Source organism: Actinia tenebrosa, unplaced genomic scaffold, assembly GCF_029948245.1.
Source record: "Actinia tenebrosa isolate PJP-AT-01 unplaced genomic scaffold, QUT_ActTen_1.0 PGA_scaffold0__85_contigs__length_37466705, whole genome shotgun sequence".
In the NCBI taxonomy this organism is placed as follows: Eukaryota; Metazoa; Cnidaria; class Anthozoa; order Actiniaria; family Actiniidae; genus Actinia; species Actinia tenebrosa.
In genome coordinates this window covers 28922349-28935792 of record NW_028292569.1, presented here as the reverse complement: position 1 = coordinate 28935792, position 13444 = coordinate 28922349, and the positions used below count along the sequence as shown (strand labels likewise).

The window sequence follows — 13444 nt, the reverse complement described above, 5'->3', positions numbered from 1 at the left end:
ACGCGCGTGCTGTGTGCAGTTATAAAGAACGTGGGGGTTGGCAGAACACGAGAGAAGTGTTAGGAGACTTCTCGAGTGTTCTGCCAATCCCCAATTCCTTTATAACTCCACTCATCACAGCAAACATTTACAACCGTACAACCGTTAAACAAAGAAATAATATTAAAGGGAGTGATACGTGGACTGAAATTGGAAAACAGTGGATTAGGGCAATGACCTATATTGATTATTTATTCTATTCCAGGCTACCGGAGCACACAAGCTCTATCTTGCAAATAACGACAAAGAGTTTGATGCAGCAAAGAACTGTGGTAAGTTTTTACGATTTATATTTTAATGATAATATTTGGTTATTTTGTTTTTCAATAATATTATAGCACTAACTAATTAGTACTGGTTCATGGGTTTATTGTGTTCAGCGAGAGAATATTCTCTGGTGTTCTGTTAGCTCGATCTGTTTTTAGCTCTTATTTCAGTGGTCTTTTCTTATAGGGACGCATTCTGAAGACCATTTCCATAAAGGATCCGACGACGAATCTAAACTTAGCGCAACAATCAAACGCGTAAGTCAACAAAATTCATATTTTCCAGTTTTGTGCAAACTAAAGAAAGAACATTCTCTGACAGCTCACACGAAACTTCATCGCAAATCTAGAAGTATATGATTTTTCTTTAAAATTCAAGATAATTGATATGATTTCTTGATTACGTATAATACTTATTCCGTTTTTCTGTATTTTAAATAAAGTTAAGACACTCAGTTGTGGATATTGAGGAGAAATATCGGTCTTACCTTACAACTGACGAGACACGATACAACGAGGTTCTTTTTGTCGTGGACAATGAAATCGTAAGTACCAAGTGCTATAAAGATAACATATATTTAGGCACTGCCTAAAAGCGGAGCTCCCGATACGGAAGTCACCGGGAGAACAATTTGAATGAAACTGAAAGGTAAAAATAAGATCGGGGAAAAAATCGTCAATTATTTTTTATTCGAGATGAAGATAATTTCTCCCATAATAAAACCCATGCAGTGTAATCGAATCGAAATGCACTACATTGTTTTCTGTGTGCGAGTTTTGCGCGAGTATACTATCCCACATAGGGAATTTTGTACACAACTCACCACCATCCCCAGGGGCTAGTTTTGTTCTTTGAAGATTCTTCGACAAAGTTCTCCAAGGCCGACAGTTTTAGGCTTTCAATCTCTTTTACTTAAAAAAATGAAAAATAACTACAGATAATCCAATACAATGTTAAGTTTAGTGAAATTTACCTCGGATGTCTTTCATTGAAATCGAAAATCTGGAGATTTAGGGCAAATCAAGACCAAAAATCAGACTTGAAAACTGGTTAAGGTGAGCAGAAAATAAGCTTACTTTAATTACGTCTTTTACAGAACGAGACGAAGTTTACATTCAGTTAAACTTGACAAGAACAACTGAGACAAAATAGAAGATAATGCAAAAGGCAATGCAAAATACAAAATGATGAATTTCTTGTCAGTAAATTGGCGTTTGTAAATGTTTTTGAACATTTTTTAGCTTTTTTAAAACTGAAAGTCTAGGTCTATAAAATAACATCTCTTAACATCACAAATTTAAGCTAATTTTTATAATCATACTTGCTCGAACAGCTTAATAAACAGTTGAATATTTGGTGTAAATTTATATTTCATTCAATAATTAAATAAATTATCTGTAGAAGAATATAAAATTACTCAATGAAAGTTTTTTTTTTTTTTTCTTCTTGTTTTTGGTCTATAATTTGTCCTAAATCGATTGTTTTCTGTGCATTTGAGAGCCGCATTTGTGAATAGTTTTGCTTTGACATCAAGCGGGATCCCTGTGTTGTGTACACGGACGTACGTATGTACGGACGGACGGACGGACGGACGGACGGACGGACGGATGTGACGTCAGCCAAGCCATGAAAAATCACCTCTATGGTTTACCATTTTTTCTTAAGTATGGTGCTCCGCGAGCTTTTAGTCTTCTCTTAACATGACGGTGAAGTTACAATCCCTTTTGTTGATTTAAACTTAACTTTCGTACCCAGAAGTCTGAATGATAATTTAATGATGAGGATAATGATAATAGTTATAATGATAATAATGATGATGATGATGATGATGATGATAATAGTGGTGATGGTGATAATCATGACGATGATGGCAATGGTGATGCTGATGCTGATGATAATGAGAACGACAGTGATGATGATGAGATGATGATGATGATGAGAACGACAATGATAATGAGAACGACGACGTCGATGTTGATGATGATGATAGTGAAGGTGGAAAATGATAGCATCGGTGAAGAAAATGATATCATATCATTAATGTTTTCTTTTTTCGTGATTTTAGTATCAAGGGTATCAAAACGACACAAAAACCGTGATTGATAAAGTTCTCACTCTTTGCAACGCAGTTGACGCAGTGAGTAAACCTACAATTTATAGAATCCTAAAAGCAATTCCGCCGGAAAGTTCCAAATTAGAACCGCATGGATAATATACTACAAGGGGTTTGTATTGGTCAAACGCATCAACATTATCAGTTGTCTGGAAATATATTTAAGTTAAAGCGGTACAAAGTTGCAAGCAAAAATCTAAATCTAAATCTATTAAGCTTTCCTGTTGTTTCACGGCGTGGGACAATCACAACAGAGGTAAGCTCCAACTAGGTGAAACCCGAAAGATCGAATTCGAATCTAGAAATTGTTTTTTGAGTAGGGCGAAAAACCGTAGAACCCGGAGAAAGACCTTGAAGCACAGGAGAAACTAACGAATAACCGGCCTACTCACATAAAACACCGAGAACGCCGGGCAGTTTTATAGTTTGCTTGGGATGTTTCTGTTGCAGATTTACCAACGCATCAATGTCAGGATTGTCATGACAGCCATCGAAATTTGGACCAATGGTGATCGCATTGAACGTCGAACATCTGGCGGTGCAGAATTAGGAACGTTTCAAGCTTATCGACAAAAAGAGCTAATTGGTAAAATACCTCATGACAATGGGCAATTTCTTAGTAATCATGGATGGGGTAGAGTTATTGGAATGGCATATGTCGGAACAATGTGTAAGAGATTATCATCTGCTATTAACAAAGTAAGTATCTATATATATATGGCCTTTAGCAAGACGTTCTTGCTAGGTACTGAAACCTCAAACTGCAGTTCGACGTCAGGCGTTTTCCTTCAAACCGTCATTTAGCAAACCGTCTTAACGAAGTTATTGCTGGAAGAGCCGCCATATTGAATTTCATTAATGCTGACGAGGCTAGCACTTCACATAGTCAGTAGCTGTCAAAGCTGTGGCCCTCATTTCAAGATAGAATTGGAATTTAGTTAAAAGCTGATTTTTGGAAATGAAGGAAAAAATGTAAAAACCTTCGAAGCATAATGAACCAACCAACAACTCTAGTAGATGGCGGGAAGTCCGTGGATCGAACCATGACCACAGTTCTGTGTCCTTAACTGATATCCTGAATATGAAGCTTTTTCAAAATACGTTGTCATCGCCAAAGGCGATAGGGGATACGTTATTCCGAGACGGAAATAATGTCGTCGACTACAGACGACAGACGACAGAATCAGTCTCAACACTAAGGTCCATGTTCTTGACGAGAATAAGAAACAAAAACACAAGTCATTCCAGCTATTCTTGGATCTTGTAATGACCTATCTTTTATTGTGTTTCGCCTATTGCATATCATCTTTGGCGATGACAACGTCTTTTGAAATACGTGCGTTGTATAAGAATAAAAAAATGCATTATGCATTAAACGTCTGAATAGGTTCGGGTCCTTTAATTAGACTGCCTAGTGTAACATATTTTGAATCAAGTTCTTTCTTTTGTAACTTTGTCGTTTTTTATTCAAATTACTCCAGTGGTCTTTTGGAAGCGTTATTGGGCCATACGTCACTCTGGCTCATGAAATGGGTCACAACTTCGGATACGGTCATGATTCAGGTTTGTTAAGTTAAGCTAAATCTAAGTCCTACAGGATGTAAACACCTATTTTCCAGGTTATTCATCAGTTCAAATTCTCCAAAATGAAGAATTGAGTTCAAATACACCAAGTGATCAAAATAAACCTTATTTCCAATCAATGGACTACTTCGATGATACGACGACCATCAGGGGGCAAAACAAAACCAACATGACGGAAAATATACAGAGTTTCGTGTGTTTGTCTTTCTTTTATGGGTGAAGGTAATCGATGTGCCGTCTTAAATCACCTTTCGTTGTATTCTCTTGTGGTGAGCTGTTATTATCAATCGACTTACTGTAACAAAACTTTATTTGCCTCTATACGCCCCATAATACTTTGCGATCCAAGATGGCCGTCGAAGTTGTCCATTGACTCAAGGGAAGATTAAAAGTACGCATTTTCAAAAAGTGGCAAAATTGTTCTCACGGTTCGAGTGTCCTCATTGTAAAAAGTTCAATTCATAAAATGAAAATAATAATTCTCAGAATTTTTCTAAATATCGTGAATTGTACTTTGGAACTTCATCTATGCAATTATTGATTTTGAAGTTAAATTCTTATACCTTAGAATATTGCAAATGCCTAACACCAAAAGGATGCTTCATGGGTGGACATAAGTAAGTATTATAAAATACGAATATAAAACCACAATAGCAATTCTTTACTTTATGTTTTTTTCCATTTCAGACCATGTGTCATTCCCTACAGTATCATTTCTTTGTTTAATGATTGCAGATAAAAGGATACATGAATACAACTCAAACAAAGAATATTATTCTTAATGGGATGACACGTGGTCTGAAATGGGAAAAATATTACATCCAAAGTAAAGAGGTCTATTCGGCTACAAACATGTCAAAAAATCTTAGAGTTTTCCCAATAAATAAAGACGTACATTGTATAACAAATTCGAGACTTTTATCGCCATCAACAACATCATTTAACAACATCATCTATTTTTTAAACTGATTTTTATCAAACATTTGTTTACAGGACCCGCGTTCCTGGTTTTTCCAATTGTAGTCTGGAATCTATGAAACGAATCAATGACCAATGTCTGTATAACAAACCAATGGTAAGTTACAGTCATTGGCAAGGAATAGTCCCTTTTCTCATTCGGTAAATACTGCTGTGTTTGAAGACTAAAGACTCATCTGCCCGGCTTAGCCTCTCTTAAGAGCAATTTATTTGCAAAAGTCAACTGTAATGCAAAGAATGTGCAGCTTAAACAATTCCAATGTTTTGAAATTCCACGGACTTTTAATGGTATCTGTGAATAGCTGAATGACTTATGAACCCTCGAGGCTAAGGCTGTGCAGATGAGTCTGTGGTCTTCAAAAACAGCGATATGCATCGAATGCGAAACCGGTCTATTCAAAGACACTACTCAGATATATTAAAGATAATATTTTGACGAACCTATAAAATATTAATTAAAATTCTAAATAATGCTATTTCAAATCTCTCACTAACCTTTGAATGGAAATAAGGGCAAGATAGCCTGGAATTAGTAATAAACGTCGGAACTGCTAGGCCAATTAAAAGACGGCTTTTTTACTCAGGTAGTTTTGGTAGAGGAGCAAGAAACGACGTCCAAACAGCCTGCAACATTAAAACAGAACTGACTAATTATGCTCACCAGTGGCCTCTTGCATATGCACATGCGCAATAGTGAGACTGCTGATGATACCAGGATTTGTTCTTATTTTTCAAGGTGCTGCGCCCTCAGTGCGGTAATGGAATACAAGAAGGGGATGAAGAGTGTGATTGTGGAACTCCAGAGGTATCAAATAAGAGGTTTTTTTTACAATAATTAAGAGGTTTTTCTCATGTACTTCTCATACTTAAAATGTTTTCATGACAAACGAAATTGAAAATATCACAGTTGCTACAGTGGACCTAAAGTGCTTTTATTTGGCTCAGGAAGAAACGAATAAAATAATATATCATATTTTCATCATTTCAGATGTGCAAAATTAAAGATCCCTGCTGTCAGCCACATGCATGTAAACTGAAGCCCTCGGCTGTTTGCAGTGACATACATCATTTTTGCTGCAAGGATTGCCAGGTAATGCACCATATCCCCCCCCCCCCCCCCCCCCCCCCCATATAAACAATAACTACTTTTAAAGTCAAGCAATTTTTTCCGGGTGGTAAAGTGGTAAATAAGAGGATATAGCACGTGAAATGTGTCGGCCCTGTGCATTGCGTAATCTATTTCATGTTAACCTTTCGTTATTTTAAATGTTTATAAAGTACAAAAGACAAGGAACTCTTTGTAGACCTGCCGAAACAGACTGTGATGTACCCGAGTACTGTCCAGGAAATGCCAGAGATGTGAGTACGCATGCCTATATTGCTGATCAAAAGTTGGTGTTTGTTTGTAACGATGCTACTGAGACCAGAATGCGTAGTGTATAAGGCCTATGTAATAAAAAGGATCCTGAAAGATCAATCGCACAAGAGCTTTTTTATGCTTTGAATTTAACTATTAAAATGAAAAATATTATTCGTCGTGGAAATTGTAATAAATAATACTTATTAATACTTTGTTTTTCTGCCAATGGGTATTTAAAGCATACAAAATTTTGCTACATCAGTACTAAAACTAAATCCCTGATTTTGCATTTCAGTGCCCCGCCAACAACTACATTCAAAATGGAACACCATGTAATCAAACCCAAAAGGTTAGTATAATATACGCCTTGCACAAAAAGATAAGACTTTCAAAAAGCTTATGGTATCAATAGTGTCCTACACAGTTCCCTGCGCCATCTTGAAAGGTCACCGTATCTGTGCATTGAAGCGAGAGCGGCGGTGACCTAGCAATGATAGAGGCATGTGAATTATTGCCCAAGTTGTTAAAAAAGGTCTCTATCATTGCAAGATCACCGTTCGTCTCGCTTCGAAGCACAAGTACGGTTGTCTTTCAAGATGGCGCTGGGAACTGTTAAGGGGACTATTAGAATGACTGTAACGGAGGCCGCCTGATAGCCAGACACTCAAAAAGCATTTAGTTTTAATAATAAATCAATATTGTTATCAACGTTTTCTTCAGTTGTTTGTAGGTAACTCAAATAGAAACAGTGTCGTGACGAGAAGCTTGTCTCCACGCATAGAGGCTCGTTATGTTCGAATAAACCCGCAGTACTGGTATCGGTGGATTTGCATGCGAGCTTAGCTCTATGGATGTAACGCTAATGAAGGTAAAAACACATAGATGTTATAAAGAGGCGACTTGTTATAGTATATCATAACATGATGGAAGGAAGTCTCCGGAGAGTCAGTATGCATTCTGTATCATACTGTGAACCGTCATTGCGCATTGCATTACGATGCGCAAAACAACAACGCTTCATGCATTTTCTTTTGGTTAGCGTTCTTTTTCTTCATCATCATCATCTTCTTCTTCTTCTTCTTCTTCTTCTTCTTCTTCTTCTTCTTCTTTTTCTTCCTCATAATTATCGTCATCCCGTTATTATTCTGCTTTTGCCTTTCTTTTTTCTTTTTCTTCATCATCATCATCCCCTCTTTCTTTTTCTTCTCCATCATAATCTTCTAGTTTTACTTGTTCATCATCTTCATCACCATCATCACCATCATCATCTTTTTTTCTTTTTCATAATTATCACCAACGTCTTGTTCTTCTTGTCCTTCTCGTTCTTTTTTTCTTCATGCTTTTGAATGCTTTTTCCACGGTCTGCAGTCAATCCAACTACCCCTACTCCAATCAAGCCATACACCGACCACTGCGTTGTACCGAAAAATGAAACGCTGATTCCACATGAAAAGAGCAAAATTGTCTTTAAGTCGGGAAGAATATGTAAGGAAAAGTACATGGACTTCAGATTAGACGCAAATGGAGTCCTTTGGCATCACAGCAGTGGAAGAAGAGTGTGCCCAGAAAATGGAGGAACGAGCAACGGTGTAAGACTGGTGATAAGTAGCTCCTGTACAGACGAAGGGTCCAAATTCATCAGAACGCCAAGTAAGTAACATCTAAAGGTTAAGAAAAATCTCACTCCTAGGGACTGCGAAGAGGAAGGGGTTCCCATATTTTGGTAACTTTCGATAGATTTTAAGTCTCAGTCTCTGTTTCCACCTATTTTGAGTGTTATGCATACTATAATATGAATCAGATGTAATTTCCCACATAGAAACACAAACCTTTTAAGGTGCTTCGCCCGGGGGGGGTTGGGGGGGGGGGTATTCCCATATATGGACTATACGGGGATGATCCGCTGAACAGGGTATGGTTTTTCGAGCTTCTTGTCATAAACAGGGTATGCAATTTCACTCGAGAAAGAGTCATTTGCGCTTGCTGTAATACGTACTTAGTTAAAATCACACCAGTGAAGGCTAATTTTCTAAGTTTGGTTAACCTTTCGAAATGTCTATTCTCGATGCCAAAAAAGTAGCAAAGTCGTCTAGCTTCCCCCTCTTAGCTGACACAAGGGAAAACGTTTGCGCATGCGTGCACTTCAGCACGTTTTCTTTTTGAAGAGTTTGAGTGTGAAAATAAATGTTTGTTTTCTCCAAGTATACAAAAAAGTTCGAGAGTATACTTTTGTCAGACCAAGATACTGTATTAACAAACACAATATGAAAGAATTAGTCTTAAAAGTTTCAAGCATGGACACTAAGTTTTGTCATTTTGTGAAGTCCAAATTATCAGGCATGTTTGAAAGTCAAATTTACTTATGTTTTGACTAATTTGCATACGGATTCAGAGCATGCACAGACGTTTTTCAATCGTGTCGTCTTAGCTACTACCTGACGCTGCAAATAAAAAATTTTGTTTCCCCAGAACACTCACTCAAGCATGTAAAGTCAGGTAAATGTGTCCATCCAAAGGGCGGTTCGCCGGGTAACAACCGCCAGCTACTGATATATGGCGGCTGCGATAAAACGAGATTGGAGCTGTTTTTCATGAAACCAGGTGAGTACCCTTGACATACCCTTAATCTGTTTTACACCATAATCCACCTTAACCTCAAAGGAATAATTGACAGAAACAGCTGAAATATTTTGGTTTGCAAATACGAAATTGGTAAGAAAAATGGCCGACAACAACACGAGGCAATTGTCTATAATTCAATCCAATTTTCGTAACTGGAATGGCTGTTATTAACGTTTTCGTATTCATATATATCCTTCCATTCAGTAAGAGTTAGCTCGAGCATTTTTGTCTCTTATAGATTGCATAATGCCGCTTGGTTTGTCAACTCAAGAAATCCCTGATGATCAGATAACAGCTTCGTCTTCGCGTGGGAGTGATTCGCCACATTTCGGTCGACTATACAATGACAAATATTGGTGCGCTGCCCAAACAAAGAACACAGAATATCTTCAGATTGACTTGGGAAAGGTAAATCATGGCTCCCTGTGCTTACGGCCCGTTTAGAGTAGGGATGTGCCGCTGAGCCCACTGAACCCTGACCCTGTTGCAGAGTAAAATCGCTGAAAACCATACCCTGTTCCGGTATTGCGAATATAAACACCCTATTCCAGAGAGGAGAGAGCGTGATTTCATATACCCTGTCCCAGAGCGAGCGCAATTTTATATACCCTGTTTCAGAGTAGAATCGCTGAAAACCATACCCTGTTTGGCGGAGTGGGGCTTGCGATTGTGGTCCATATAGTACACACATGCATTTGATAACAGACCTCTTTCACTTGGGCGAAATTTTTCCCCCATTTCAATCCCCGTGTCACTTTTTCTTTGTTTAACGGTTGCCCATGAGAATACAAATGAATATGGATACAACTCAAACAAAAAATCTTATTTGCAAGAGAAAGACACGTGGTATGAAATGGGAAAACATTACACCCCAACCTAAAGAGGTCTATCGACATTGCCTGTTCATTTGTGTCGGAGCTGAACTTTTTGGGTGGTACAGTAAGGTTATTTAATTTAACTATTTTTTTCTTCCTGGAATAGGTTCAAACTATTAACAAAATAGGTACCCAAGGTCGGAGAACCAGGAACGATTGGGTTACTGGTTATTTCCTGGAATACAGTCAGGATGGGAAAAGATGGACGAAATACAGTGAAAGTGGCAACAGTGTAACTTCGAATGTAAGAGCCGCTCGATTTTATAACTAATCATTGAATCAATTAAGTAATGTTTTTTTGGAAATGAAATCGCACATTTTTGAAAACATTCTCTTATAAGGGGGTGTGCGAATTGGGGTACCCGGTTGTCAGTTAAAACTACCACTTTTTAGACCAAATGTCAGTTCACTGTTAAACCCCATCCGAACTCTTCAACGAGATGTGCTGAAATAAGGAGATGGCCTGATAATAGGCCCTTTGCAGCTAGTGGTCACGTGCTTGGATACCGCTTAGCAACACAAAACTGGAGAGCAAGCCTTCCAGTAAACAAAAGTTGTAATAGGTCAAGCACGCGTGGTTTTATACGATAGTTTCATCGTTCAAAACGCTTAATCCTTTTGCCCTATCTACAAACACAGTAAGATAATCTTAAATTCTCTCCTTTGGACTCGATTTTTGGTTCGAAGTAACGATATTCTTCGCGTTATCGCGAAAAAATTGTCACCGCCGGCCCGCTCGACGGCTGAAAAACATGGCGACTTCGCAAGGTATGTACTTCAAAACTCTCCTTTTTTTTGGTTTCTTTTCAATTATTGGACTTCTAAAATCTCTAAAATAACAGTTTAGATTGTGAATGGTGATCGATTGTAATTGGACGGCATTTTAATGGACGATTTGTTTATTTTTTGTGAGAGTGATTCCACGTCTAAAGTCAAGACTAACCCATGTTTACATATATTCGCTGTAGATGTTAGAACTCCCGACGAGCCATCACATACCAAGAAAAATTCTTCGTACCATTGTTGTGTTCCCTTGTGTAACGGAGATTCTCGATATCATCCTGATTTAAAGTTTCACCGCTTACCAGGCCGTGCAAGGGATGAGCAATTGAAAAAGGAATGGCTGGTGAAGATACGAAGAGATGTGGGCCCACACTTCAAGGTATATAGGAATCTAACAATATCAATGCACAATACGAATTGCCTGTGGATCTTTAAAAAACTGTAATGAAGATAAAAATAGTTGAATACAGTTACATTGTTATTAAAAGGACATTTGATTTATAATAGGTTAACAAAAGTACCAGAGTGTGCTCAAAACACTTCACTGAGGAAGATTACAATCCTCCCACTGATTCTGGACGTCAGTTGCTAAAAAGAGAAGCTGTACCATCAATCTTTGACTGGTCAACCAAATCCAAAGCAAGAAGAAAGATAATTCGACAAGTAGATAGGTAATGAATATCACATATTTCTACTTCAATACATTTCATTTAGACTTGACTGATGGAATTGTACTTGATGTTTATTTTGGTTTAAACCAAAATAATTTTATAATTTTAATAATTTAGTCTTTTATAATTTTTTATTTAGTGTGAACTGAGTGTGAACTGAGTGTCATCATAATTTCAAAACCTTTTTACAGAGACACTCAGACAGATGAAAGTGATGACAATGAAGATAATAGTCCCAGCACTTCTACAACCTTCAGCATGGATGACCTACAAGCACAAGTCCAGTCACTCAGAGCACAGTTCCAAGATGCACAAAAGCAACTTGAACAAAGTAGAAATGAAACTGCAGCTGCCCTCACTGAAATAAAAAGGGTTAAAGTTGAAGCTGCAAAAGAAATTGAGGACATTAAGAGGCAAGCTGCAGAACAATTAGCACTTAATAAATTTGGGCTTGAGAGATTTGGCACAGACAATGAGATCATAAGATTTTATACAGGTTTCCCATCCTATTTACATATTCAGTTCTTTTTTAAGTTTTTGCAGCCATGTGCTGCACAAATGACATATTGTTATGCCTCTGGAGAAAGAGAAAGTAGACCAGACTCAAGAAATATGCTTCTTGTGGATGAATTGTTTATGTTTTGTGTACGCCTCAAACTAGGTCTATTCGGACAGGATTTAGCTCATAGGTTCCGAATACATAAATCGTCAGTTTGCAGGAAATTGATCACATGGACTAATTTTTTGTATTTTCTTCTTGGTAGTCAAGTGATCTGGCCTTCAAGGCAAGATGTTGATAGGTTTATGCCAGAAGGTTTTAAAAAGCTTTATGCAAGCACACGTGTCATTTTAGATTGTACAGAGATTTTTGTTCAAACACCTACCTCCCTACTACTTCAGTCGCAGCTTTATTCTAGTTATAAGAGTAATACTACACTCAAGGGTTTGATAGGCATTACCCCTAATGGAGCTATTAGCTTCGTTTCTAGCCTTTACACAGGGGGGATTAGTGATAAGGAAATCACAAGGTGCAGCGGCATTCTAGATTTGTTAGAACCTGGTGATTCAGTCATGGCAGACAAAGGGTTTGACATTGAAGATTTACTTAGGGAGAAGCGGGTAGAGTTAAATATTCCTCCGTTTCTTGAAAGTCAGGAACAATTCTCTGCCGCAGATGTTCAAAAAACAAAGACACTAGCAAGTCTTAGAATTCATGTCGAGAGGGCAATAAGAAGAGTCAAAGAGTACCACTTTTTTGATTCAGATGTGCCATTGTCCACTTTAGGTTCAGTCAATCAGTTATATACTGTAGCCTGCCTCCTTACAAATTTTCAAGGCCCACTTATTTTATCCAATGGTAATAATGAGGCATAGTGTCTGTAAGAAGTTGGTGAATGTATGATTAATGTGGCTTACATAACCCATTAGATAATCTTTAATGCAGGTTGGTTTATCATGTGTCTTGGATTGCTTTTTGTAACTATTTCAATTTGTTTGTAAATGAAAACTCAAAAAAAAAAACTAATGAACAAACACAAAATCTAAATAGCACAAATAAATATAATACTAATATGATATAAATATAATAAAAAATAAATTAAGATTATGAATTGATTTGTCATTAATAAAAATAATATAATATTTGTTATCATAAGAAATCTGGCCATGGTTTGAGAACAACAACAAAAATCTTAGTGTATTAATGTAAATAGTAATTGAAGAAAAAACTATCAACTTTGTCCTTTGCTTGCTGGAAAAACACTGAATCAAAATTAATTCTAGAGCAAACAAACAAATTTTCGTCAATGTAACTGAAAAAATCACACCATTCTAATCCTGTGAGTCCAAGCTGGCACTGGATCTGGTAATAATAAATGTCTGTTGTTTTCAGTTTGTACTGGTTAGTGTTCTGGTCCTTGGTGAGATACCTCACATTGTCAAATGATGTTTCCCCCTCTTTAACGACCTTTATTTCTAACAAGCCAAAGGGATTCTGACCATTATTTACGGCATCAAGGTCATAAACTTTCCTGTCTGGGCTACAACCTAGCCATGGGCACTTTGGGTGGACAATCAGCCCAGATGGGAAGAGGTTTACTCTTCCACCCTTTGCATTGCTAGCATAGACCATGGCAGCATGTGGTTCAAGTTC

At 37.4% G+C, this 13444-nt stretch overlaps 1 protein-coding gene and 1 pseudogene across 3 annotated transcripts in view; both read left to right on the top strand.

Moving 5' to 3' along the window:
* The first annotated feature begins 760 nt into the window (after nucleotides 1–760).
* The window catches only part of LOC116291035 (uncharacterized), a 29887-nt pseudogene continuing 17203 nt past the window's right edge, over nucleotides 761–13444 (top strand). Inside the window, exons 1-15 of the transcript XR_016119048.1 lie at nucleotides 761–850; nucleotides 2372–2443; nucleotides 2870–3118; nucleotides 3901–3982; nucleotides 4572–4620; nucleotides 4997–5078; nucleotides 5718–5786; nucleotides 5970–6071; nucleotides 6260–6340; nucleotides 6637–6690; nucleotides 7062–7209; nucleotides 7710–7991; nucleotides 8811–8942; nucleotides 9202–9371; nucleotides 9945–10082. The product of XR_016119048.1 is annotated as an uncharacterized LOC116291035 (transcript). The remainder of the gene's footprint in view (nucleotides 851–2371; nucleotides 2444–2869; nucleotides 3119–3900; nucleotides 3983–4571; nucleotides 4621–4996; nucleotides 5079–5717; nucleotides 5787–5969; nucleotides 6072–6259; nucleotides 6341–6636; nucleotides 6691–7061; nucleotides 7210–7709; nucleotides 7992–8810; nucleotides 8943–9201; nucleotides 9372–9944; nucleotides 10083–13444) is intronic.
* On the top strand, nucleotides 10307–13182 carry LOC148914022 (uncharacterized). Of its 2 annotated transcripts, XM_089039207.1 has the most exons (4): nucleotides 10307–10606; nucleotides 10807–11000; nucleotides 11129–11292; nucleotides 11484–13182. In XM_089039207.1, the coding sequence occupies exons 1-4, from the start codon at nucleotides 10591–10593 to the stop codon at nucleotides 12664–12666; spliced, it is 1557 nt and encodes a 518-aa protein (XP_088895333.1). In that variant the 5' UTR covers nucleotides 10307–10590; the 3' UTR covers nucleotides 12667–13182. The 2 variants fall into 2 exon arrangements, with proteins under 2 accessions (XP_088895333.1, XP_088895329.1); XM_089039203.1 differs by having other exon boundaries at nucleotides 10307–11000.